The sequence below is a fragment of the Micropterus dolomieu genome, linkage group LG23 (assembly GCF_021292245.1).
Source record: "Micropterus dolomieu isolate WLL.071019.BEF.003 ecotype Adirondacks linkage group LG23, ASM2129224v1, whole genome shotgun sequence".
Lineage (NCBI taxonomy): Eukaryota > Metazoa > Chordata > Actinopteri > Centrarchiformes > Centrarchidae > Micropterus > Micropterus dolomieu.
This window is the reverse complement of record NC_060172.1, coordinates 24590492-24617610: the sequence shown is the minus strand read 5'-3', so window position 1 is coordinate 24617610 and position 27119 is coordinate 24590492. Positions and strand designations below refer to the sequence as shown.

General features: G+C 40.3%; 2 protein-coding genes across 3 annotated transcripts; both read left to right on the top strand.

Moving 5' to 3' along the window:
- The first annotated feature begins 74 nt into the window (after positions 1-74).
- On the top strand, positions 75-3262 carry mrps31 (mitochondrial ribosomal protein S31). Its single transcript, XM_046040417.1, has 7 exons — positions 75-319; positions 838-1338; positions 1606-1758; positions 1900-2043; positions 2120-2196; positions 2468-2614; positions 2700-3262. Exons 1-7 carry the CDS (start codon positions 90-92, stop codon positions 2933-2935), a joined length of 1488 nt encoding a protein of 495 aa, XP_045896373.1. The 5' UTR covers positions 75-89; the 3' UTR covers positions 2936-3262.
- A 2504-nt stretch (positions 3263-5766) lies between these two features.
- Positions 5767-24021, top strand: LOC123963812 (forkhead box protein O1-A-like). Of its 2 annotated transcripts, none has more exons than XM_046040864.1 (4): positions 5767-6360; positions 19408-19599; positions 20185-21392; positions 21508-24021. In XM_046040864.1, the coding sequence occupies exons 1-3, from the start codon at positions 5773-5775 to the stop codon at positions 21367-21369; spliced, it is 1965 nt and encodes a 654-aa protein (XP_045896820.1). In that variant the 5' UTR covers positions 5767-5772; the 3' UTR covers positions 21370-21392; positions 21508-24021. The 2 variants fall into 2 exon arrangements, with proteins under 2 accessions (XP_045896820.1, XP_045896821.1); XM_046040865.1 differs by having other exon boundaries at positions 20185-21416.
- The last annotated feature ends 3098 nt before the right edge of the window (positions 24022-27119 follow it).

Below are 27119 nucleotides of genomic sequence, written 5' to 3'. Positions count from 1 at the left end.
GGAAAAAACACAATACCACAATTAAATATTTTCACTTTATAACTGAATTAAATGTGATGTTCCCTACGGAGAGTACCGTCCCTTTACGCATGAATTCTACCCCGGTGTCCGGAACCAATGTTATCCTCGAGTTTACTGGGGTGCCTTTATGTGGTAGCAGTAAAGACAAATGTCAGGAGCGTGGAAGGGCATTGCAAGAAGCAATCATGTATAGATTTTTATTCCGGGCTGCTTACACGGCCCGAAATTCTTCAGTAAGTGTATACGAGTCGTGCGTGTTGCCGGCTAAATGTGACAAAGCTGCAGCTCCAGTTTTCAGGTGAGTTTGTCCGCGACTGAACGTGACACATGATGAAAACGTTTTTTTTGTTTTTCTTTCACTGGGTGAGAACAGACTGTGTAATGACTAAGTTAACAAACAGATTTTATGCTTTTGTTTGGAGAAGAGGTATTCAAAACAACATTAGTATATTGCCTTTCTCAGCTCTTTTAACCTCTGTTGATATGTGATGTGACTTCTAAAGAGCCAACAAATGTAGTGCCTGTAGCTGTACTTTTACTTTTCTGTGTTTTCAGTGTTTTCAGTGTTTTATTATATCACGAGTATATCATATTGCAGAAAAGCCCTACTTATATCATGTTATTTTATGACACTACACCCCTTATAGTAGTGTCTTGATATTTAGGATTGTAATAATATCCATCCATCCATCCATCCATCGTCAACCGCTTATCCTGCGTACAGGGTCGCGGAGATTGTCATAATATTACTATTATTATTATTATAATTCAAAAACTCCTATGATGATTAACTGTGTTCTCTCACTCTTAACATAGCGTTGCAAATGGAGGAGGAGTCAAAGCCCTCAGCAGGAGTTCAGTCAGGCTCTGTGAAAAGAAAAACGATGTTGCCTCCTCTAATCAAGATGAGAAAACAAATGCAGGTAAAGAGGCTGACCCAACCGAAACTGCAACTCTGGATGCACAGAAAGCTGACGATGACGGCAGAGTCACCAAGATAGCCGAACAAATTGAGGAGCGAGTGGCCTTAAGGGCAGATGATGGAAGTACCACACAGCAGCAGATGGATGGTACAGATCAGAGACATGAACAGGTCGTGGCGACGCCAAAACCAGTGAGGCCTGGTGCAGCTAAGAGTGGGAAAGAGAGTCTCCTTGACCTCCTTGGAGCCATGAAGGTGGAAGTAACTAATAAGAGGAAGCTCAAAAACTTGAAAGTGAAGCAAGGCTATGAGTCTACCTCCAAGTCAAAGACAGCAGCCATGGAGAGCACCATCAGTATGTTTCAGAAAGCTACCGTGGAGGCTTCATCACAGAGGTGAGAGGGGGTTGAACTGGGAGAAGTTGTTCATCAGGTTGCATTAACTTGTTAAAGTGCAGGTTCCTTTGTTTTCTTCTTAGCCATGCAGTGTTGGCTTTTGTCTCAGCATGATGAGATGGCCACACAGTCAGTAGTTTGTGCCTGTAAACTTGTTGAATACTTAACACCCTAATCTTCGGAGGATATCTTAGACCCCTGGTCTCTCTTCATCTCATTTCAGCCTCTATGCACTGTGTTTGTTTGTTGTTTTTTTTTTTTTTTTAGTGAGACACTGGATCCTGAACTGGTTGCAGCTGCGTCTGCTGCTGCCTCCACTCTCCCTAACTGCAGCCAGGCCGAGTCTGAACTGCTAAGGCAGCTGAGGCAGCACGAGGCCATCACTGAGGCTCAGAAGAAAGGGGATGTGAATAACCTCGGGTATGTGTCTGATATATGTATGCTATATATGAATATTTAAATTAATTTGTGGCATCTTTTTCTGCTTTTTGTATCCTGTGTCATGGGAAAACAAAAAGCCTTATTCATATAATGAACATTAATCCAACAATATATTCTCAGAGTGATAATTGCTGACATGAAAGTAGGAAAGAATCCCAACCGACAGAACGCTCGGCCAGCCAATCAGATTCGGTTTGATGAGGACGGGCGAGGATACACGCACGACAGAGGAATCACTGCTGAGCTAGACGGTGTTCGGAGAAAGTAAATACTTATCTTTACTCAGATTTCCGTTTTTGAAATGGGCCGCGTGTTAAATGAGTGTTTTTATGTTTTTTAGGAGGAACTTGTTCTCGGGGAAAAGATTAAACATCTTCTCCTCCACTACTGAAGAAGATGGAGTTGAGTCAGCAGTTGGTAATAAGGAATTTATTTGCATTAAGTCTGCTATCATTTATTGACCATGTTTGCTTTCAGCGGATGATTTCTGGATTTTAGCCACTCACGCTCAAACTGATGGAATATGGTGCTTTAACGCAAACTGTTGTAAAGAGAATAGAGCTTCATCAATGCTTATTGTCATGGGAAGTTGTCATGCAGTCAGCCTCTGTCTCTAAACAAATTTAACATCAAATTGTAAAAGCTTTTGGTTTTACCTACATCTGCTCATAATGCTACTGTCATATAGTTTCAGCACGGCCAACTCTATGGGACATGGACTTTGCTCATCAGTTGTCCCAGTTAACCAACCAAAGGCCCCGCAATGGGCTTGAGGAAATGATCCACTGGACCAAAGAGGGAAAACTGTGGCAGTATCCCATCAATAATGAAGCTGGTGAGTAATGAATGCTGTTTTCTACTTAAATTTATAGAGAAGGAAACAATGAGCACACTGACAGCGTCTTCTTGCTCTACATTAGGCCTTGAGGAGGAAGCCAGTGTCTCGTTCCATGAGCATATCTTCTTGGAGAAACACCTGGAGGAGGGTTTCCCCCGTCACGGACCAGTGCGTCACTTCATGGAGCTCGTGGTGAGCGGTCTGTCCAGAAACCCCTACCTGACAGTCCAACAGAAGAGGGAACACATTTCCTGGTTCAGAGACTATTTCCACCAAAAAGAGGAAGTCCTCAAGGAAGCTGAAGTTTACCTCAACTGAGCTTAAGACAACTGAATATGTTTATGTTATGTAGAGTAAGGACACATAAAAGTAAGACCCATTCAGAGTGGGGTTTGTGACTTTGATAATCTTGACCCACACACGTTCTTCCAGGAGGCCTGTAAGAGTGTATTCAAGTCTGTGTCCTGGTGTCAAACATTGTACAGTATCTGCTCTTTCTAAAATGTTGATCTGACTATAGAATCACTGTTTAATCACTTCAACGTTGTCGCTCAATGGAGGGCAAATGTACAGAAAGAAAGTGAAATGTTGCTTATACAAGGGGTTGTACAAAATATACAAACAATATAAAGCAACGAAAGTGCAGTCATGGCATTTTGTTTATTTCATTTTCAACCAGTTACCACAGATCACTTGTTTACACTGTAACTGCATCCATTCCAAAGCTAATGCGGGCAATTAACTGACTATAATGTGTCACTGGTGTGGTGACACTGTTGCATTAAAAGACATTTGTATTTTCAGTGCCAGGGACACAACATTTGTTCCAAATATAATGATCAGCGTTACTGTCATATCGGTATAATGTTTTTGTGATACACATGTGCAAATAGGTGATGTACAAACGTTGTGTTGAATTAAACTGGTCAACTTATCTAAGTATTCCTATAAAAGGTTTAGTTTTACATCAAGGCATGTTAGCAGATTAGGTTGCATCAGAAAAAACAACAGTGGATTGTTGAATTAGATGTATTGTGAAAGACCTTCACATTCAAAGAAAATAGGGTGCTAAAAATATTTTTATAGATTTTTGTGTTGAAGTTCATACAAACACCTGTGATTATAATTAATGGTGTTTTTCCCAGGAAGGTCATGAGAAAGGTATAAACTACGCACCATCCAGGACGTCAGATCAGGTTTTAATGTAGGAGTGTAATGAGGCCTTGAACTGTGTGCCCTTTGCAAGGGAAGTGCTTTTAAAGAAAAAAAAAAACATGTTAACAATTTACCACACGGATTCCTTCTGCTCTAAAAACACCCTCTGCAATCTATTGTCTGAGAAAGTGAGGAAAATAAGAGGTTGACATTTGAGAGTGCCTCATTTCCACATTTTGTTCACTTTTCCTTAAACACAGTCGTGATTGGCGTGATAAGACGTTGGCAAACACTTCCTTACTTGTATATATATGAGCCATATAAAGTTGGGTTTTTTTTCAGAGTGTGTGGAAAGATGTCTGGTTCTGCTCAGAAATGTCTTCTGTGTAAATGCCCCACTAGATGGCACTACAGACAGCTGTGGTCCCATATAAAGTTTGCATTTCTAACAATTTTACAACAAGGCTGGGGCCCATACAGTTAAACAAAGAAAACCTCCCACTGCAATGCAGTAACGTGTGTTGGAGTAATTGTATTAACCACTAAAACTACATATGATTGGCCAATCTAAATTCAGTTGGAGATAAGAGAGAGAGAGAAGATTTGATGGCAGTGTTTTGGATAAAATCATAAGTAAACAACAAAAACCCCAACTGATGGCTGGACACTTTGAAATGAAAATAAGACGATTTGTGGGAAATACCCAATTACACACTATAAACATGTCACTCTTTTAAAATAGCACACATAAAGAGATTTTTAGGAAGAAAACCACAAGGGACGCTATTCTGAAAAACAGTTATCTCTCCCTGGTGATCAGATGGTGAAAGTATGCTGGAGGGAGTCTTCATGTTTCTCTGCATTTAAGTACTGTCAAAATGCGTTTGAATTACAAGAGAAGTTAATGACCCAAGAAAATGCAATGACAGAGCTGAAGGAGATGTGGTGGGGTTGAGGTGGCAGAATAAGCGCAGCAATAAGGATTGATCTCTTTTGTTTTATGGTTTCAAAGCTGGTGCTAAGAACTAGGAGCAACTGTATTTGAACTTGCTGCTCAACTTAGCCGACCCAGTTATGGATACAAATAATGCAATAAATGATGCAAATAACTGCTGGATGCACAGTGCATCCAGCAGTTATTTGCATCATTTATCCATAAGCAATTAGAACTTGCTGCACACTCATTCTGCCACCTCAACCCCACCACATCTCCTTCAACTCTGTCATTGCATTTTCTTGGGTCATTAACTTCTCTTGTAATTCCAACACATTTTGACAGTACTTAAATGCAGAGAAACATGAAGATGGATGCACAGTTATGTGCAGTTATATGCACAGTTATGTGCATCCAGCACAGTTAAGCCTATTAATAGCAGAAAATGCATAACTCATGCACAATACAGCTCCTAAAAACCATCCATATAATGCTAAGGAGTTCATAGGCTACTAGCCACGGATAATAGCTATAATATAGGCTAAATGTGTGCTAATTAACTACTAAGTAATTATCTAAGCTCGACTGCAATTTTATTGTAAAGCGCAGCACATTCTATTTAAAACAGGGTCAATTTAGGCACGATTACAAAACCAAAGAGCACCTGCATGCACCATCAATTTGTAGAACTCAGAAGACGGAGCCTGTGAGTGGACCCTGAAGGCAGCATCAGACTGTGTATGAGTGTTATTACTGACAGAGCGGCAGACTTGAGAGTTGCAACTAATCGGTGCAGGATGGTGTGAGCTGAAACTCTGACTTTTAAACTACAAACCTCTCTTATCTTGTCTGGCTTTGTGCTGGGATCTGGTGTGTAAACGCAACATTTTCTTTTTACCTGTGGGGTTTTCCTCCCCCATTAATTAGGCTATATATATATATATATATATATATATATATATATATATATATATATATATATATATATATATATATATATTTATATAATTTTTTTATTTTTTATGTGAGTGTCTGTGAGACACTGAGAGCCGGGTTTGACTCTGACATGGCTGAGGTACCGCCACCACAAGTCGAAATAGACCCGGAATTTGAGCCTCTCTCCCGCCCACGGTCCTGCACCTGGCCGCTGCAACGACCGGAGCTCAACGACCCGGCCAGCTCCAACACTTCCTCCCCGGCACCGTCGGTGAAGCAGGAGCCGGGAGGAAACACCGACTTCATCAGTAACCTCGGCTTGTTAGAGGAAGATTATGAGGAGTACACAGAGCACAAACCGCCAGTGCCCTGCAATGATTTTCAGTGTCGGGAGGGAGACGGTGTGAATCTACATCCCCACCACCACCGGCACCATCTTCAGCGGCAGCAGCAGCAGCAGCTCCCGGGTCTGCAGCTGCCTCCTCAGCAACAGGTGCCTCCTCCCGGGGTCGCACCTTTGGGCAGCTCCGGCCAGAGGAAGAGCAGCACGTCCCGTCGTAACGCCTGGGGCAACATGTCGTACGCTGACCTGATTACCAAGGCGATAGACAGCTCACCTGAGAAGAGGCTGACACTGTCTCAGATTTACGACTGGATGGTCAAGAATGTGCCTTACTTCAAGGATAAAGGAGACAGTAATAGTTCCGCGGGCTGGAAGGTGAGTGTCTGTGTGCACGTGAGGGCTTATTGTTGTCAGTGTGAGGGCGCGCGCACGTAAGCATCTGGTTGAGTGATGATGAACATCAGATGGTTTGATGGTTGCGATGTGACCTTTTAAGTCCTTTACCACCAACCAAACCAAAACTACATTAATGTGCAGTAAGTAGAAATGTGTTGAATTTAGATGCCAGATCATTGCACGTTAGCCTATAGTGAGCAAAGAGAGAGAGAGAGCAAAGTCCCATAAATGCTGGGGATGTCTTCTGCCTCTTGTCCCATTAAGTAGCATGCAGATTCATTGCTTCTGTAGTTCTACTTAAACAAAAACCCCAGTAAAAGGTCAGTTAAGTCAGTAAACACCGAGATCTTATTTTACTGTTGTATAATATTAGATTAGATTGTGCATTTAACTAAGTACAAAGCAATGAAATGCAAAGAGCATTTAACCAGAAGTGCTTAAGCAGTAATTAAATATTATATATACAATATGATATATAATATACAATACATTATTATACAAAGGCCAAGGTATGAATGATATATGAATATAAGAATAAAGGGGTTAATAGCCTGTTCTCCAAACATTTTCACATGTCACAGTAGGAAAATCCCAGGTCTAATAGATCAAAATTAATGATGGCTTTATTCTATTTGTTATGTTATTAGTAACATGTGTGTTTTTTTTCTCACTAGTCAGTGATGTGGTCAGTCCAGCATGACTGAGCAATGTAACCCGCAGAGTGGACCAGCACTTTTCTGACCTATATATTTGTGTGTATATATATATATATTTTTTCTTTTTAATTAATACTTTGATCCCATCATGACAACAATATGTTAATTTGGTTTGGGAAAGTTAACATATTGGGAAAATTAATATTAGGAAAATAATTACCTATTTTTAATAACCTTTTCTTTGTGTAAATAGGTTTTTAAAAAGTTCATGAACACAGTTTCACAAATGTTCAACAGTAACTCTTGAATTTGGCTTCTGGCCTTTGAAGTTTTGGAGTAGTTTACTCTGTCGGTGCACACGCCTCTCTGCTGTCAGTGAGGACCAGCAAGTCTGACTGTAAACATCCCATACATGTGCCTGAGAATGTTTTGCTCTGCACAGTCCTGAAGTAGAACGCTGCCAAAATAATGGACATGTTTAGTATGGACAATACTGAGGCCTGTTTCAGCTTTATTATATGCCAGGCAGTAGAGGCTTGTCAGAGTAATGGTTGAAATTTGGTTTAAATGAGGAGAATAATGTGCAGGAATATGGTGTAGATCAACTCAGATTATTAGAACTATTCCTGAACAAACCTTAGTCTTAACCTATCTAGTATTATCAACAGTCATGCAAAACCTGGTACAGTCCTGAAAAAAAACTAGACTAAACTTTTTGGCCTGGAAATGTATTGGAAATATTTAGTAAAAAGTTAATCCAGGTCATAATATTGTCTTGACGGGTGAGGACGTTACTCAGCTGTGATGGATAGAAATGAACTGAGGACAAAAGCAAACAGAGAAATTCTTGCACCCAATGTAGACGCTAATTAAAATCTGCACTCACTAACAGAATTTTAGTCAAATTCATATTTCAGCTCTGCAACCCTTCCTGTAACCCGTGCATTCTCATGAGGCGTAATTTCAAAGTTATGTCAGGAAATGCCTTCGTCAACCTCTATCAAATATAGTTTCCATTGTTTTACACCCCCATGTGAAAAGCTTGATCACAGCTTGGATTATGACTTATGGCTCTGCTAAAACTCCCTTTCCTCCTTTTCTTAGTCTTTCTGCAGTCATTCTACTACACTTTGTCACATATCGGTGCGCTGGCTGGTGGGAATGTAGACAGAGCTTTGCCGGGGAAGCATCATAGAGTAAAGTGTTCGGAGCTCCCCCGACAATAACAGGAGGTGACACAAACAGCTCAATCAGTGTTGGGGAGTGTGTCGGAGGGGAAGGAGCTAAGAGACGGGAATGTTGGGAAAAACGTCAAACATCCTCCATTCCTGAGCAGTGCACTCATATCTTTGTGTCCCTGTCTTCTAGAGTTTCCTCAGCGGATGCAACAGTTTGGAGAAAGGGATTGCTGCTCGTTATCCTATCTCTTCCTTCTCTGCCCTCTCTCAGGCCTTTTGCTGAAGGTGTTTGTTCAAGTGGAGCTCAGAGAGTTAGACTTTTCATAATAAGGCCAATTGTCCTTTCAGCGCCATGATCTGTAAATAACGGGCAGCTCCTTGAATAATGCCTTTAAGTTCTTTATTACGTCTTATTACTTTTACTGATTTTAGAATCCAAATTGTGTATATGAATGACTATAAACTAACAATAGCTACAACAATCAATGACATCTAACCAGAAGTTCAACCAACTGATCGGCCAATCAGCCAATCAGCCAACAGCGCTGTGTCTTTAACATGTCATTCTCTAAAGAAAAACAGGATGTATGTGTCAGAAGGGAGCCAACATGAGAGTGGAAGTAAAAATAATACCTGTCAAGGGTGTACCCCACTTTTCGCCTGATGGTAGCTGGGATTGGCTCCAGCCCCCCGCGACCCTGTACGCAGGATAAGCGGTTGACGGTGGATGGATGGATGGATGTAATCCTTTAACTTTTAATCTAGCGCAACCATCAGACACTTTGGTTTTTTACCTGCAAAACTAATGCCATTCCCATCCCATCTACTTTTTAGTGTTTTCTCTTAATTAGAAAATGGTAGCATGCTAACATGCTAAACTAAGATTGTGAACATGTTAAACACTATACCAGTTACTTTCTAGTATGGCTGTATACTCTCAGTCGTGTTTAAAGTTTATGATATGTCAGCCTGTTTGTTTTATCCTCATAGCTAATTAGGTGCCTGTATATTAATAAATATCCCAGATTTGTTGAACACAACTTTGGAAAAGATAAAAAATGAGTCCCGTTTTACTGCCAATAAAATACAGAGACCATCTAATTTATGACAATAGGCATTTTTTTTATGACATTGCTTCCAACGCAAGGTCAGCTATAGATCAGCCCCTTTGGCGCTTGTATTGTCAGTGTTCACTGGCTTGGTCAAGGGAACTTAAGCAGTTTCCAAAACATGAACGCGGATCATCTACCTGCCCCTGCTGCCCCTAATATTGGGTTTAATTTTTTAATATCCAAAATGAAAACCCTTTTTGTTATTTACTTTAAGTAAGCATTTTACTCACAGCCCAAACTCATTGTTAGAGGGAAACATTCTTCTGCTGCTAGCCACTCTTTTCATTGTGTGCCATTCAATGAAGCAGCAAAGGCCTCATGGATTTCCATCAAGAACAATAGCTCCAGCTTGTTTATCTTTACTATTAAATCAACACATCTCTACTTCAACCTCTGCATTCCTAAATGTTGGCATACTCTCTGGGCCTTGGAACCACCAACTAATAGTTATTTTTACACTTTCCTGTTAAAAAAACACAACAGTTCCCCACAATGAACTATGATGCATTTCCTGCCGAGTGGATGGAAAACAGTGCCATGTGTTAACATCCCCGCCCTGCAAAACATGAGGGTCAGGGCTGGAAAAAGCCAATAGGAGAGACCATATATGGATCATGTTTGCGCATCTAATTCTATATGAAGTCATTTTATTCCATTTGAGCATTCCTGCCATAAAATAAATCATCAGTCTGCTTATTATTATGTTTGGTGTCATATCCTGGCCTATGTATTGACTTTAAAATCCACATGCATGAGCGTTCCTGATTGTAATGACAGATAGAGACACGCCAGAGACCTCATGGTGGGTGGAGGGCGTTGAGTTTGAACCTCAGTGATTATACAGCTCCACCTAGAAAACTGAAGGTGGGTGGAGGGCAGGGCGAGGGCGATGCTGCTGCTGCCTCTAGAGCTTCCTGTCTCCCTCAGGTCATAGAGAGTTTTTTGTTTTCTCTCTAAAAATTGTGTGGCTGCTTACTGATCACGGTGCCTTTGTCACAAGAGAGGGCCCCTGCCAACTGGGAGGACTGGTTCCCCTGGGATATTGGTGGGTCTGTGAGTGTACAGTCACAGATGGGCACAAATACATCAAAAAGTATCTTGCTACAAATGACAGTACAATGAGTGTATTTAATAAAATTACAAGTAATTTGTAATTTGAAAATATTAATATATATTCTTTACAAACGGATATTATCACATTTTAGGGATTAATAGTCTCAATATGGGTCTAACCTTAAAAGACGTGTAAGAATTTAGCCAAAGATTGAGGCTAATTGTTGTACAGTTTACTTCCTCAGTTTAAACCTGGGGATAAAAAACTGTGTCTTATTCGAGAATAAAATTGCATATTAAATATTTTTTCTGACCAGAACAATACAAAATACTCAAAAGTAAATACATATGTATATTAAATAATTTAATTGCAATACAGCCCATCTCTGTGAAAGTTGGCATTCAAAGTAATGGCACTGTTTTTCTCAGTGAACTGTGACCTTAAATAATGGAACAGAAAGTAGCACCACCGACTTTAACTGGCACCAAAGGTCTGAGGTGTTTCAAAACATGTTAATCACAAGAAAGTATTTTATCTACAGTTAATCTTTTTAAAGGTTATGAAGTGCGTAAAAGCTGGTTTCTAGTCAAATCAATAGCCTGTTGATTGAGCTGTCTGGTGCCTGATGTTTGCATATGACCACTGTGGAGACTAGTGACAGACAACACTGACGGTATTTATTCAGGATGAGCTGAGTTCAGTTTGAACAACATCCCCCAGATCAAGTGACAGCGGATGTAAGTGCCTGCTATAGTGGAAGTGTGGACTGAGTGCAGGTTGTGTGTTTGATTGTAGATGATGGGGCCGCTAATGCACTGAACTAAGATGTTGAACGTGGTTAACACTATACTTGCTAAACATCATGCAAGTTAGCAGTGTCATTGGGTTCACCTAGCGGTGAGCAGTCTGTAAAATTAGAGTATTAATGAGATTCTAGAGTTTTAGTTTTAGTTTTCTTTTTTGTTGATAAAGGGTACATTTTTAAAGGGTGTTAGTGAACTCAGTTTGGCGACACAGAGCTGAGAAGATTTAACAGCAGCTAAAAGTGAAAAGGGAAAAAAAACAGAATAACTGCCAGCTATTTGTCTTGGGATCACAAGGTTAAAAAAGGAGGCTGACCCTCAACTTAAGAGGCCCACTGAAAGCTTCAAGTAACCCCATGAAGAAAGGGAGGCTTGGGGCAGGGGCTTTCAAAGAGGAGCGACCGTGGCTTGAGGGAAGGGAGGGGGGTGGTCAGTCAGCTGACTGGCTGGCTGTGGGCTAAAGCCTGTGTACAGTCTGCTGCCTACACATGTGTGTGTCTGTGGAATCTGTGACATGTGGGTTTCTGAATTGTCCTCCAGCCAGCGCAGGACAATAATCCCCCTCTATATTAAGTTCAGAAAAGAACCTGGACTCAAAGCTATTGTGCAAAATATAAATGACAAAGAGCGTCTAAGAAATATGGAGTGAAGAAATAGAAAGAGGATCAAGAGTAATTGAGATTAGTGTCCAATCCTGCAAACAACAAGTTGGCCTTTTTACCCTAAAAAGTGCGCAAAAATGTGTGCCACTCTCAAGATTAGGCTGAGAAAGATTAGACAAGTTTTTAATCACCTTGGTATTTCTGAATATAAAAAAAATATGATTGCGTGTCTTTTTTTTGGTCAATAGCACATCACATGAGGATGTTTAACTCTGGCTGTCATTCTCACTTGTCTCAATCCTACTTGTTTATCTAAAACTTATCTCATAACACAAAGCTCTTCGTTCCTTTTCATGGCCCCACTATGAAGCCATTGCAGAAGTAAGTCACCCAGTTTCATGCTCAGGGTTAATGAAGCAGTCAAGTAGCATTGTGTCTGGAGCCACAAAGAGGCGACTTGGTCTCCACACTGAGCTGGAGGGCTCTTCTTCTTCTGCAGCCGCGCTCTCCTTTTTACTGCCCTGTAACAGAAAACTCAGGTCCCACGCTCATTTTCAACTCCGCTTGCGCTTCCTAGGTCAGAGGAGAAAGGGGGGGAGGGGTGCACAGGAAGACACTGTCAGGAAGTGGCTTGTCCTTTTACTGTAATCTCTGCAAGTTTGTGTGCTCCCTTATTCTCTTATTTACACCAGATATCTGACTGCTTTGTAATAGTAGTAATGTGACAGCAGTAATTAAAGATAACAGTTCTGATTCATTGTCAGGCAGCTAGCAGGTTATATGTCCTCTTTTATAAATTAGATGATGTTTCCATTTTTTTATTTAGCAGCTCTAAGCATTGACATAGTGAGCTACACAATCAACTGGTCAAGTAGTTTGCCACAACTGAACTCCTTGTGGCCATTGGCACAGATTAGCATTTAATCCTTATATCACTGTTAATGTGATTTATGGACAATTCTGTGTTCTCTCATTCTCTACAGATTTTGTTAAAAACCTTTGGGCAGAAGCAACACATAACCAGTCATTGAAGCTCTGATTCAAAGTGAGAAAATAAAAAAAGGTTATGTGATACTAAATCACTGCAAAATAATAAAACTACCATAGCTTTAACTTTAACCGTAGCTTGAAGTGAGACTATATCTTTTAAAAGAAGAATAAACACATTCTTACTCTTAAAAATGAACCATTTAATTCATGAGTTATAAACAACACCATTATATGCTCAGGGTTTTTGCTGCTAAAGCCTTACTTGGTCTGGTATTATCATGACTAGCTAATGGTGGCAAATCTGAGCTAATGCTTGCAAACTTTAAGTAGACATTTCTGCGTGATGTTACTAAATTATTATACTTCTGAAATTTTAGCATGTCACAGATGAACATTTCAATAAACCCCGTGTGTTTAGGTCAAGTTTTACTTTTGTAAGTTATTTGCACAAGTATAGAAGGGTTATAAAGTCAGCAAATGGTTATAGAAATGTCAGAAACACAGCGATATCTAAAGTGTGCAAGCATAAGTTAACAATAGCACCAAAAGCCACTGGTAATACCAGACCTGTACCTGTACCTACATCAGGCCACTACGTGTAGTAGGCTGCATGCAAATTTAAAGTCATTCTTGTTTTCCCTCCAGTCTGTCATTACTAACTTAATGTCAGGCCTCATCATTAATATAAAACCGAGCTACTGATTTGAGTGGCAGCTGGTATCCAGCAGTCGGCCTCCTGGGGGATCCTCTGTCCTGTCTGTGGTTATGTCTGGCGCTGTATGTAAAACGTTTGGACCAGTTGCAAGTGAGGCCACTTTCACTGTGGCTGCACCTGTCCCTGCAACTGGGCCTTGTTTGTTTACTTATCCTGTGACCGTTACTGCAAGCCTCATGCTTCACTACACAAGAAACAGCAGCTGTGTCAATTCGATTGTTTTGAAGTCCAGTAGGAGGAGTCATTTCACGCTGCGGCAGTTTGTCTTGATGATATCACAGATGATTTTAGAGATTATTGGGTACATTTATAGAGCTGTAAGAGGTTTGGTTGATTCTCCATAACCTCAGTAACCTTCAGTGCCACCATGTATCTGAGCTGGGTAGCAGCAGGAGGCCTCACAGCAACTCAGTCTGTAGAGAAACAACTGTTGCACTGCATTCATGGCGTGCTGTTCAACATGTGGCATTTCTGAGGGCAATCTGAAAATAGATTTTGTCAGAAGCAAAAAGGCCTTCCATGTCTGGCATCATTGCGTCTGATGACCTGGGACCAGTGTGACTTAAAACACACATATTCTTTAGTGTACTGCCAGTTTGTGTGTCAGATGCAGCAGAGCTTTCTTTTTGATGGGAAAGAGAACAATGTATTGTCTTAGCACGTAAGATTTATTAGGAAGAATTGATTCTTACATTGCAAGGAATGATGCATAATAGACTTAACACATTTTAAGCACACAAAAATCAACTGACATGACCCCACCCCCACAAACAAACACAATGCAACACAATTTTGTCCTCAAGCCTTTGCCCTCAATATTTTGTAATGAGATATACTGTATGTAATGCACCTTAGCTTGTGTTCAAGCTTGTGTTGGATCACGCAAATTGTGCTGTAATTACACAATAGATCTCCTAAACATTTATGTCACTTACAGGCCTCCAAAATCTGTGCCTGGGAACTTCCCTGGTCGCCAAGAAAGATCAATGAAAATCATGTAGATTTCTTAATGCCCCACATTCACATGAGCTGTCATGACGCCACAGGTGCATATCTTTTGCTACTTCAAAGTTGGTTAAAAGTGAAGGCCATAACAATACGTTTTATAAACAAGTTTAGCAACAATGATACATATAGGCCACCTTGGGTCGGGCTTTTAGTGGTAAGTAGCCTAATGTGTGAATGGGGCACCTCCTGAATAAGTGAGTCAGGGGATGTCTTTTGTTCTTTTTGGTCTGAGGTGAGGTCTGTCTCAGACAAGGATTATCCCAGGCGGAGTAGAGAATGCCCCTTCCCAGGGATCAGTCATGCAGCCCATGATCTATTGTAGGCTGTAGACATTTGCATATCACTAGTGATCTCAGCCGTGTGTGAGCATGTCGTTTGGTTAGTGGAATAAAAGTTGGTTTTCATACTGTGCAGACTGTGCAGCACACTGCTCAGATCTCAGGTCCTCCACTAATGACTCATTTCCTGTCTTCAGTTACAGATTGAGATCATGTAAAAAGAGAAAAAAATGGTGAGAAAAGGTCATGAATCAAATGAGGTACAAGTCAGATTGAGCATTGTATTTTGTGGCCATGCAGTGAGTGTTAACTCCACTTCAGGTCTCTCCAGTCTGTATGTGCAGGATGTCCTCTGACACAGGAAGCCTTATTTAAAAGTCAATGGAAGAGAAGGGAGGGTCTGGTTCAGGAGAATGGGGGTGGGGCGGTTCTGTTGTACTTGTTCTGAGCCAGAAAGCTGACGGTCCGACCCAGCACGTCGCATCTGATGCTTCTCCTCTCTCTGTTCCTGCTCCATCCAACCTGTGTGCATGTCTCTGTCAGCAGCGGCTGAGGAGCTCGTGTTCAGCACACAGTGAACTCACTGACCCAAGCTCTGCCGGCAAAAACATCTCACTCTGTCACCCTCCCCATCCTCGCTTCGAACTCTGTAACCTCCCCTCGCTTTCTTTTTCAGTAAAATTTTTTCATTCATGCACAACTCCGCTGCCCCCGCTTTACAAGGCTACTATTGATGTATAGTTTGAGATTGACCTTAACCGTGGTTCACTGCTTTCATATGGCACCCATATTTCTACAATTATTTGAAGTATCATTTTGGTCTATGTCTGGATCTTGCAGCTGCATAAAATGATTTAAACTGTATTTGTTTCACTGCATTTGTTATCACTTTATAGAGCCATCCTCAATATAAAATGATATATGATATAATTCTATCATATTAATATGAGTCATATTCAGATGACTAATATGCACTGAATGCATTTGCCAAAAGCCTAAAAGCCAACCCAAGACCAACATTTCAGAGACACGCTCAGACAATTCATCTATTGTTTTGAATGTGAGTGTCTTTATCCCCATGCTTTGTATATCCCTGTTGAATCCTGTGGTTGGGGACATCTGGCCTCACTAACTGCAGGGAGCTGCATTCACATGGGTATCGAGGGGAAATTCCCTGCTAGTGCGTCTTGTGTTGTGCTTTGGTCTTTTAGTGTACCCACCATCCAGTGCAGCAATCACTCGCATATTAGGAAGATTTTGTCCAGAGAGACCAGCCTGTACAGTACATCGGCATCCTGTGTGACTGTCTCTCTGCTACTCAAGCATCAATGTTTTTCTTCCTGAGAAAATTACCGCAGGAGGCACCTCTGCATCCTTTTTAGGGTTCATAACATAGCATTAGAGAAAATGGACTGAGTGAGGCTTTAGGTGTATACATGTTAGCACAAGGACAAATGTGACCACGTACAAAAAAAGGGAGCCAGTTGGTTAAACTCAAAAGAATACAGACTGTCTTATTCAGGAGAGTGTTTTTTATTTCTGTTCTTTCAGTAGTGTAGTTTAAAAACTAGGAGCCTGGTTTGAGCCACAGATACCCAGAGAATCTTTATGCATTTATCCAACAGCTGTGATGATTCTTATTTTGTATCTGTCAGCAATCAGCTAAAGTCACTGTGAGTTTACTGTAGGTGCATTTAAGGTAATGTAAGAGATGTTTCAGTGTGAACCAAAAATATATTCTGCAATATGACTTCTAAAATGACCTACTTTTCTTATTTTCTCCGTGTTGTTTCTTTTTAGTTTGGTAGGGCAGAACTGCCGCTGGTGGAAGAGTGGGATAGGGCTGCACAAATAAAACTTGGCAGAAATCACAGGAAACTATGATTATGGCCTGTAGTGAGTAGGGAGTAGAATGACCACCCTGATAAAGTTTGATGTGATACTTTTCAAAGCCAGCGTTCAATTCATAGCTTCAACTACAAGCAATTATGGGTTCAGTGTAATTTTTAGGAGGCTCTATTGACAGAAATGCAATATAATATACATAACTATGTTTTCAGTGGTGTATAAAGATCTTAAATAATAAACCGTTATCTCTTCATTACCTTAGAATGAGCCATTTCTATCTGTATATCCACGTATCCCCTTACATGGACGTCACGATGTTGCACCGCCATGTTTCTACAGTAACATACAAACGGTTCTACAGAGCGTGTTTCACCACAACATTGATTATGTACAAAGAAGAGAAAGTATAAGTAATGTTAGAAGTAGTAGTAGGAGGAGTAGACTAGTTTATTAGAAGTAAGTAAAGAAGAGAAATTTGGACGAATGGAGGACCACACGTATTATTTAGCATAAGAGCCAACAAAGCGTGTCGGCCACCGTAGCTTCTCCTGCGCTGTGGGAAAGCGAGGGGTGAGCGGCGCATTCATGTGGTGTCGGATTATTCAGAATCTTTTTTTTTTGCTCCTTAAATCTTTATTGCAAAAAGAGAAATAAAGTGTACATGGGACATAAATAAGTATGCAGAACTATTATCTTATTGCATATACCTATTTTGCACACATGTCATTTGTAATATGGTTATAAAGGTTAATTTGTTGTCCACGTAGAGTGAACTACATGTCTGAGTGTTGTTTATATGCTCTGATAATGCCTATCCAACACATCTTTGTAGTATCGTCCATGTTGATTCCACATTCCGGCTTAAGAGCACATGAACATACACTGAAATCGGAAGAACAACTTCACAACTCGGGAAATGGGATCACCCGAGGAGCACGTGAATGCATTGTGAGCCACTGGTTGCAATTCACAACCCCCAACTAATAGATCCCACTAAAACTTAAACACTGAACCTTTAAAGGATAATAAAAAGTAAATGACACACATACTTAAAAGTTAAAATACTTTAATGTGATAAAAATGCATTTTAAAATCATTCAAAAAGAGGCTTAGTCTGCCAGCCATGCATGAGTTGTGAAAATCTGGTCTCCAAATACACTTCAAAGCTATGAAAGAGCTTTTAATCTGCTATAATACAATGGTTAAAAGACACACTATTTCTCTACTCTTATCACTACCAACAAGCACAATCCTAGATTCCTTTTTAACACTGTTAGTCTCTTAGTAAATCCTACTCCTCCCTCTGCTTTGGCTGACAGTGACGCAGATTGTGAAAAGTTCCTTCCTCACTTTATGACAAAGGTGGGAAAAATAAAATATAGCATTAGCCCTCACCCTGCCTTTCTAGATGTGGACCACCCAGCTCAGGATTATTGGAGCTACTTCTCCCCAACTAATTTATTGGAACTCACTGTGACTCTGTCAAAGATGAGGCCATCCACCTGCCCCTTGGATATTATCCAACATTTTTGAAAGATCCCAATCTGGTTTCCCCCCTCACCACAGTACAGAGACTGCTTCTTAAAAGTTACTAACAACCTACTATTGAACGCGGATGCTGGCATGTCTTAAATTCTGGTACTGTTAGACTTGTCCGCTGTGTTTGACACAATAGAACATGGCATCTTGTTAGATAGACTGATTCATTGGGTGGGTATCTCTGGCACAATATTGGACTGGTTTGCCTCATATTTATCTAACAGGAAGTACTGTAAATCTATTAACAACTTTAAATCCACCTTTTCTCCTGTTTATTACGGTGTGCCCCAAGGATCAATTCTCGGACCTCTTTTGTTTTCCATTTATATGCTCCCCCTGGGTGACATTATCCACCGATATGGTATTCCCTTCCATTGCTATGCGGACGATACTCAGTTATACCTCCCGATAAAGCCAACTGATCTCAGTGTGCTGTGTTCCCTCCAGGCCTGCCTGACTGACATAAAAGCCTGGATGTCAATAAACTTTCTATAACTCATCTCTAACAAAACAGAAATCCTCGTAATTTGTCCCCAGCACACTACTAATCAGATTATACCCTCTATTGGTCATTTGTCTACCTACATTACGCCTGTTGCCAGAAATCTTGGTGTCCTTTTTGATAGTAATTTTTGCTTCAAACAACACATTGCTAAGCTTGTCCAATCATGCTTCTTTCATGTTTGATCCGTCGTCATATCCCGTAACAAATACTTTACTCTGGCTGTACTGCCATCTGTCTTGCAAGGGTACCAAATATTTATTTAGTGTTAAATAAATGACACCACATATCCCATTCATCCCTTGCTCCCTCGTGCCAAAATGACTGATGTGGAAAAGCCTCAGTAGACATAATATTGTTAACGGAGGATATGGACATACGCATACTTCCTGTTCATCTGCTGGGTTTGACATCACCCTTGACTACCAGCTTCTTCTCTGATCTGTATGGAAAATAGCAAACATGTCCCCTGCAGCAACACACCTTCTCACTTAATTCCCACTGAAAAGCATCTAGGGAGAAATTACAGCTGCTTCTTTTTTTGCCAGAGGGTCAGCATTTCTTTGGCTAAAATTTCTTTTCATGCCTTTAAACAACACTTTATTGATACACCTAGTATATATGGGGATTATTCATAAGGGAAATATTGATCAGTCATTTTGATGCCTTGTAGCTGCATTGTAGCCTACACGTAACTGTGACGTCCACAACTTACAAAGGATTCACCTTTGTCCTGTCCAGAACTCCATCAGACACAACCTGTCCCTACACAGCCGCTTTGTGCGCATACAGAACGAGGGAACAGGAAAAAGCTCCTGGTGGATGCTGAACCCAGAGGGGGGAAAGAATGGAAAGTCACCTCGGCGTAGAGCTGCCTCCATGGACAACAACAGTAAGCTTGCCAAGAGCAGAGGAAGGGCCACAAAGAAAAAGGTACAGTTCCCCATTTGTTAACACTACACACATAATTAACATCAATCTATAGTCATATATTTATTCTCACTATTCTGCTGAATCTAGGTTAAAGGAGTAGATTTACATTTTATAAAATACACTTAATTGCTTTCCTGCTTATAGTTAGATGAGAATACTGATACCGCTCATATATCTGTCCATTAAATATGAAGCTACAGCCAGGTGCCGGATAAACTAGCTTAGCATAGACTGAAAATAGGGGAAAACAGCTAGCCTTGCTTTGTTTGAAGGTAACAAAATCTGCCAGTACCTCTAAAAGTCACTAATTAACATTTTTATATGTTGTTAGTTTGTTCGTGAATCTTGGCCAGGCTCAGTGACCCTTTGGAGTATTGCCACGCAACCTCACAGTGATGACAATACTCCAAGAAGTCACTGCAGGTTTTGTTACCTTTAGAGAGAGCTAGGCTGCTAAGCTAAGCTAACTAGTTAATGGCGGAAGCTTCAGATATGAGAGTGGTATCGAATTTTGATGCAAGCTAATAATACACTGGTAATTGTTATGGCAGCGTGTGTGAGGTTTTAATATTTTTCTATCCTTAGATGGCTCTACAGGAAGAGGTTGAGGGAGGAGCAGGTAGCCCTGGCTCCCAGTACCCTAACTGGCTGGGAAGCCCAAACTCCCACAGTAATGAGGACTTTGAAGCCTGGAGCTCTTTTAGGACGCGCACCAGCTCTGACGCCAGCACCCTGAGTGGTCGCCATTCACCTTACCCTTCTGAACAGGATGACCTGGGGGAGCCTGATGGCCACATGATGTATCCTGGAGCGGTGGGGACCAAGATAACCCCCACCCTGCCCAGCCTGTCTGAGGTGGCCGGATCCATGGGCCATAATGGCTCGGAGAACGTCATGGAGAGTCTGCTGGATAACCTGAACCTGCTGTCTCCTAAACCTCCCCAGCGGGGTTCTGACACCTCACATTCCTCAAATACTGCTATGCTTCAGAGTAGCCCCTACAGTTCCACTGGCTTGACACCACACCCACAGCAGGACTACCGTAAGTGCATGTACAGCCAGATGAGGATGAACTCCCTGTCCCCTACTCCCATGCAGACACTTCCAGAGACCAAGCCAGGCTTTGGGGCTTATGAGAGCCAGTACATCTGCCCTGCTGGCCTCCTCAAAGAGCTGCTGACCTCAGAAGCAGATGCCAGTAGGGACATGATGCCCTCTAGGGACACACAAGTGTCTCAGGTTGGGAGGGGAGGTTGCCTAATGCCCACTTACAGCAGCCAGAGCCATGTGGGGGGTCATAATGGAGTAAAAATGATGAATCATTCTCAGAATCACCCAGTTCCTCATGTAAACCCACAAGGTATACATAGCCAGGGCCCTTCAACCTCACGAGACTTAAATAGCTGTAACATGATCCCCCTGACTAGTCTGACTAGTCTTTCAGGGCATCCCCCTCGAATGACGAGCCTGAGGACATGCATGCAGCTGTCCCGTGGTCACCCAGCACACACTAATGATGTTTCGGCACGCTACAGTAGCAACAACGGCTACAGGGCACTTAATTCGGTTCACCCACACGGTCATCAGGAGAGGCTGCCCAGTGACCTGGACAATATGTCCCTTGAGAGGTTTGAATGTGACATGGAAACTGTCCTTCATGAGACCCTCATGGATGGCGGGGCCCTGGACTTTAACTTTGACCCCGCAGCCGGGCCTCATGGGTTTCCCCAGAGGGTGAAGACCACCACGCATAGCTGGGTGTCAGGCTAGGACACATGGTGGATCACAAACAGGTGAGATGAACAGTTAGTCTGGCGGTAAGTACATATATTAACACTAACAAATAAAATGTTCTTATACTCTGTATAATGTTTCTTATCCCTGAACATTTTCCATTCTCCCTCAAAGGTTTTTTTCGGCATCACCATCATTCAGAAACTGGAAAATGTAAATCGGAAGAAGCCACCACCATCACTCTCCACCAAGTTGCAGCTCCATATACAGTATAACAGTGCATGTTATTACTCAACATTAAGAGAGTAAACAAAAGAGGTTTATCATTCATATCCCAATACTGAAATAAGACAGAGCAGACAAAAAATTCATCACAGAATATAATATTTTGAGATAGCTCAGAAATTGAATGAGGGACAAGTCTGCTTTAGCAAAGTAGCCTTGTTTACAGTTACCTGTCAAAAACTGGAAATATGTAAATATTTGTTTATTTTTGTTGATTCATGCATTTATACATACAATGCAGTATATTACAGAGTACCTGACAAAAAGGTAGAGCTCAAATCATTTCTCAAAATCTAGGATTTGCGGCCAGTCTGACATTGGGCCAACACTGCACAAGAACTTTTTGTTTTAAGACTGAACTTTGCAGCCATCAGTAGGCCCAGCTGAGAATACCTGAGACTGCAAGGTACAGAGGTGACACAACAACCTGAGTTATAAGTCAGGCTTTGACCACATACTCCCCTGCAGGTGATGAAAGAAGATTTAAAATCAGTTCTTTACTTAATTCCTTTTAGATAAAGGAGCCAATTTTGGGGGTAATTTGGGCAGCTGTATTTGGTCCAGTGCTTAAAATGTCTGTATGATTTGAAAATAGCACCCAAATCAAAAAAGGAGGACTTGATATTCTAGTGGATGAAAAACCTGCCAAATCTGACATTCTGTATAGTGTGATCAGTGACAGGAATTTCAGTTTTTAAGGGTTCAATCTGAGAAGATAAAGCATCCAGCCTTTAATGGCAAGTGTTAATTGTCAAGAGAGATCATTAGGCTTAGATGCTACATAAAGCGGTGTGTATCATCTGCATAGTGACACGTATTAACTTTTTTAAAATAGTTAAATTTAAATAACCCAGAGGTAATGTACAGGGACAGGAATAGACCTCTGGGCAATTCTGCATAGCAGATTATGAAACAAACACCAATAAATCCTGAAAGTATTCTCATTGGCGTGCACACAATTTAAATGTTTATAGACAGATGTGGTACAGTGCTGTCAAATTCAGCACTTGAGTTGGATATAAGCCATATCTCCTCACCATTAGATTTCATTAGTGACCATGAGACCAGCTGCGTCTATAATGAATGAAATAAATTCATCATTCATATAGTGTGTGAAGGTATTTATTTATGTTTTTATTCTAATTGTAGCTGTTGGATTCTTGCTTTGTACTTTGTATGCTTGTAAAAATATGTGTGCCTATGTGGTATCCAGTATACTGTATTTGAGTTACATATTGTGATGCTGTATTTTGATTGATTAAACTAATATCCAATAAAGAAATTACAGATACATTTGAGATGTAGCCTTCTAAAAACAGTCAAAATCAAATCTGTTTTTATCACCTTCTGAAAAAGGGACATTTTGGAGAATTCACCTGACTTGTGTTGTGTGATAAAGTGGGAGTAGCAGTAAGTGCAGAGGCTGATGATGAAATCCTCAACTGAAAGTTAAGTAGCACAGCAGAGGATTTATATGCAGCAGCTACAGTTTTTTGCACCAAAGAGTATACTCTACCAAACACAATTTAAAGGAAGTGTGCCAATTCACTGTGCCTACATGGTCTCACGGACTTATAATGTACATATTATTTTCTTTAGTAGTACATTTTTGTATATGAAGAGTTTACATGACTAGTTAGGATTATACTGAAGTATTATGCTGTATGTATGATTGTGTTAGAAATGGTTGTTTACATATCTCAATCCAAACTATATCAATAAATATATGAACACTCATACCTCAAAATATTTGACCTCTGATGTGTTGAAGGGAGTTTTCCTGCAATTTTCCTCATTGAGTAATCTATTGAATGTGTTTTCATTTTTGTACATATTTTTTGTTTTCTCTTTTGTATTTGATTAATACTGTTTGGACCTGTTCAGAGGGAAGTGTTTTCTTGTGCTTGAAGATTGTAGCCATTAGTTTCTAAGTATTTTGTGACAGCACAGTAAATACTTTTAAATTAAACACAAATTTGTGAGAAATTATAAATTTTGAAAGATAAAAAACAGGAATAGGAATAAGGAATTCAGTAAACATAATTGAATTATATTGTGGAATAAAACTGCTTCTTCTGTAATTAGAAAAGCTTATCAAAACTGAATGTGTGGTGGGAACATTTTTATAATGGGTCAAATAGCTACCTTGCACAAATGAGATTTTGTTCATCTTAAAGACGCCCTTGAGTCTGTTACATTTCATTATAAAATAAAGTATAATATAGTACAATCTTTGACATTACACAAATGACGAAACCTACAATTATTTCTTCAGGAAAAATGGAACAGTCTTATTTTGTCTTTGATATCCACATCCAGGTATTTTTTTGAAAGAATGTAGATTTTTCTATGTAACCCATTCAATGCATAAATCACCTTGCAATTAAAGGAAGAAAAACAAAATGTTATTTGTGTGTCTTTTTCATGGTAGCATTTTAACCAACCAATGTTATAAGCACACTAATGGTGTCTGATAAATTTTGATTTATTCCTTTTAAAGTGGAGATTTTAAGTTGTTGACTTATGTATTAAGTTTGGTGTCCATTCATATATTAAGGGTTTCTAAGAACATTTTAGGTGGGGTATTCCAGGCCAGAAAGTTCATACATTTTCAGAAATGCACCAGAAAGTATTTTACTTCCTCTTACTACAGAAATAAATACAACTGTAATTTTGAGTCACTGAAAAGTCAATGATATCACTTTCATGATAGCTGCGCAGCCACGTTTACATTACATGTTGTGATGTTTATGTTGCTGTCCACAGTCTTTGAAAGATCTTTGCTGTATTGTTTAGTGGGTTTGGGGAATAACTTAACTGTAACTTTTAAAAACCACTCATCCTGGTGTGACTTGAAATTATTATGCAACTTCAGGGCACCTTAAACAGTGAAGCTGGCTGTGAGTAATTAAGCTTGTGCAGGATGGACACCCATCATTAAGCACACATGCAGACCACATGCTCTCATCCAGAGCCACATAAGTCATGCCAGGTTACACAGGTCAATAAGTTCAATTCAAAGTCACTTACATTGGGGATTTTTAGGATGTGAAATGATAAAACAAATAATATATATTGTATTATGGAATATTATATATAAAACATATCTCGATAATGTTCTTCAGTTCTTTGAAGTTTAAACAGTCTTTAGAAAATATTTCCTCCAATGTGTGAGATAATTATATGGCACCAATGTAGATTTCACATCTCACTGCAGGCTACAATAAGTGTATCATCCAGGAAATCCCATTCAGCACCAAGAACACCAACAGTGACAAACCCTCTACTCTTTTATCACAGTTCAGCTCGGGCAAAGAGAAGCTCATTAAGGCTGGTGATATGATCAGTGTTGATACCTTCGCAAGCACCATTTACTTTCCTAGCTTGTATAAATGTGTGTGTGCGCAAGTCTTTCTGCAATAACAGTAAACCAGTGAGTCATGCGGCAGTTATCCTAAATGACATCTGAACACTTACTCGCGGGAAGTGGAATAAATGAATGAAACAAGTTGTTGTTGATTCACATTATATTAGCTAACAAAAACATACTGTACCTCCAACACACTACGTACAAATAGTTCCCAGGTTATCGGCCCAGGGCAGGCCCCCAATTAAGGGTTCTTTGGTTTCTCCACAATTTTTGATCACTATCAGGGCACATTTTCATTCCTTCCTCAGTGACTCAATCTGTCTCCACAGCTTCTTGACTAACCGGCATTGAATGAGCTGTGACCTGAATTCCTGCACTTGGGGCTTTAACAGAAGGTGTGCGGAAGTGAGACAGTAGATATAAACATTTTACAGTTAATATAAATGGAAACCATTAGTTACAACAGACAGAGGTTCTCTTAAGGCCTTAGTGTGCTCAAAACAAACAAGTGGTGCAAGCTAATGTAAAGTTTACCTTCACACACAACCTTGTCTGTTGTCCTACCATGTCTGAAGCCAAAAGTGTTCATACCTGTTCCAAATGGCCAGAACTCGAAGGCAGGAGGAAAAGTAGCTGTCACAACTCTTCTTGTGTCTTTGTAGCTTTGATGACATTCATGGTGTTGCACTTAGAAGTACACCAAAAATGACAAAAGTAGGTGTGTAAAGAATGAAATTCAATACCTATTGGCTTCATGTATCACATTGAGACCTATTGGGTGCTAGAGATTCATTTGTAGTGACTATAATATTGTGAAGAACATTTTGCTAGTTTTTTTGTCAAACTCCATTACAAAAATGAACAAAGGAGAGATATTCATAAAAGTTCTTCCCAGTGGAGGAAATGGTGTCTACATTGTACTACACTGAAATTGAGCAAAAGAGACTTGGTTAACTTTATAAAAGTACTATAATCATCACATATAACCTCAAGTTCAGGATGTACCAACAGTACAAGTCTGACAAGTCTAATTAAAAGTGTCAAAGTGTTTTTCTTACATGAAGTTGACAGGATGGTCCAGCACACAACCACATAATTAGGTGACTTCAATGAATGGAGAGTATAATTAATAGATGAAGCCACTCCACGGGTTTGAATGGAGAGCAGTGAAGCCAATTTTGATCCTATGCAGTACTACTACAACTGCATGGCTACTTCCTATTGGCACCAGGGTCAACTGCGCATGGAAACATGCAAGCTTTGGTTGTCTTCACTGTTCAAACTCTCGCTTACTTCCTTGCTTTAATGTAGCAGAGGGACACTGGGAGCCATGCAGGGGCAGTGGCTAATCAGGTGACAGATACAGGGGTCATGTGGAGCAGGCGTGTGAGACTGCCTCCACATTCGCACTTTAAGTACACATGTGGCTCTGGTAAGTCAAACCATGCAGTTTTAGTATTTTATTTTGTTCGGGTAATGTAGGGGTGCAAACATCCTGAGGTATAATACTTTGCAAGAAATTTAGAAAATGGCTCTCCCGTAACTTTTATTGTAGGTTGAGAAGCCGAAGACATCACTGACTGTGATCTGGTGCAAGGTTATATAAGGTATTAACTTATTATTGCAAATTAACAATGTGTTCTGTTTGTTTACAGGCAGAGCCCTAACTGATGTTTATTATAATATTGTTTGTTAAAGTACAGGTCATTTTAGTCTTATCTTATTATTGTTTAAAATGTTGTTCATTCAAGAGTAAAACCATGAGACATAGAAGGTTTCATTAATCTGTCACCTTTCGAATTAGGATTCTTTCGTTCTTCTCGCTCACTTAACATCTGTGAAACTTAGCTGCGTATGCATGTGCTGAGCATGAACAGGCTGCAACCCATCACAACCCACAACTGCAGAATTACTTCCAGGAAACTGATTTTTATGGTCAAAAATGTGAACAAATTGTAAATTAGTCATCCTCCGTGTGGTATGTTTCCTGTTGCCACCTGAAGCTTGTTCTACTGTAATACAAAACAAACCCAGTGTACAGGTTTTATTGAGGATAGTAATATTCAAGCATATTTTGATAAAATACCAAATGGGATAGGGTAGAAAGCAGCTTCTCTTGTCTCAACATTCA